The 1,225-nt window shown below is 35.7% G+C and overlaps 1 protein-coding gene across 1 annotated transcript in view; it reads left to right on the forward strand.

Moving 5' to 3' along the window:
• Positions 1-674: 674 nt before the first annotated feature.
• Positions 675-1,225, forward strand: part of LOC108623170 (farnesol dehydrogenase-like) — a 2,273-nt gene continuing 1,722 nt past the window's right edge. The window contains exon 1 of the mRNA XM_026812104.1: positions 675-1,051. Coding sequence (XP_026667905.1) covers positions 710-1,051 — 342 coding nt within the window. The 5' untranslated portion in view covers positions 675-709. The remainder of the gene's footprint in view (positions 1,052-1,225) is intronic.

Here is a 1,225-nt window from a genome sequence, read left to right on the forward strand (position 1 = left end):
TACATGCTTTTATAGATTATTATTGACCCTAGTTCATTGAAATATTAATATCTGTTTATGGAACACATATTACGACTTTTTATGTAATACGTGCTGTCAATTTTCTTTTAGATGGGTCCATCGAGCATATGAAAACTATACTCGATGTGAATGTTCTCGCTGCTGCGATTTGTACTCGCGAGATAACGAAATCAATAAAACAGCGTGGAAGTAGAGGGCACATTATCAACATAAACAGGTAATCAGAAAATATTATTTGAAATCACCTCAGGAATCTCCCATTTTCGTGCGTAGTATTAGTTCTGGAACACTCTGTATAAAAAAGATCGGTAGTTTCGAATTTTATAGATTTATAAGCAAATTAGGTACGATTTTCGATTGGAACGATAAATTAATGATGAACTAATTTAGTTAATTTCTTAAATATAATTGGAACGTACAAAGAAAATTCACTTTTCAATTTAATGGTAATTGTCTTACATTTTCACTTCTGAGCTAAGTAACCAGGTGACATTTACGTAACATTATATCAATTATCTCTCAATTGTACTTTGACTTCATAAAGTCACATGCATGTGTGTAACGAGAGCATGTGAAGACAAACATTAAAGATACGCCTCAGAATTTTAAAGATAAAGAATCAATGAGGTAATTATAATACAACAGAGGCAAGGAATGTGTTGCAGTAAGCAAGCAGTGTTTTATCGAGATGGATCAATGGTATGGAAAATTAGCCCTGGTGACCGGCGCCAGTTCCGGGATCGGGGAGGCTATCACCATAGCTCTGCTTCACCATAATGTTAACGTAGTGGGCTTAGCCAGGAGATTGGACAAGATGAAAAAATTGGAGGAACAAATGAAGAGCGCTGGAGGAAAGTTTTATCCTGTTCGCTGCGATGTCCGCAAGGAACAGGAAATTCTGGATGCTTTTAAATTTGTCGAGCAGCTCGGAGGAGCTGACATTTTGGTGAACAACGCCGGCTTGGGATTCCACGAAACTATCTCAGGTACCATACTGTGCTTTATTTATTGTTGTAATGTAGAAATCAGAGTGGAACGGGAAAGAGAGAGGTTTTGCAAAAGCACACGAGAGGAGAGGAAAAAACGACGACAGACGTGCGTAGCGATTCATTTTGTTCTTTTGTTTCTACTTTTCGTATATAGAATTTTTTATAATAATTTACTATTTGATAAATATTTAATTTTTGGAATAATTTTATAACAT

This window comes from Ceratina calcarata, unplaced genomic scaffold (assembly GCF_001652005.2).
Source record: "Ceratina calcarata isolate Rehan_Ccalc_2016 unplaced genomic scaffold, ASM165200v1 scaffold255.2, whole genome shotgun sequence".
NCBI lineage: Eukaryota > Metazoa > Arthropoda > Insecta > Hymenoptera > Apidae > Ceratina > Ceratina calcarata.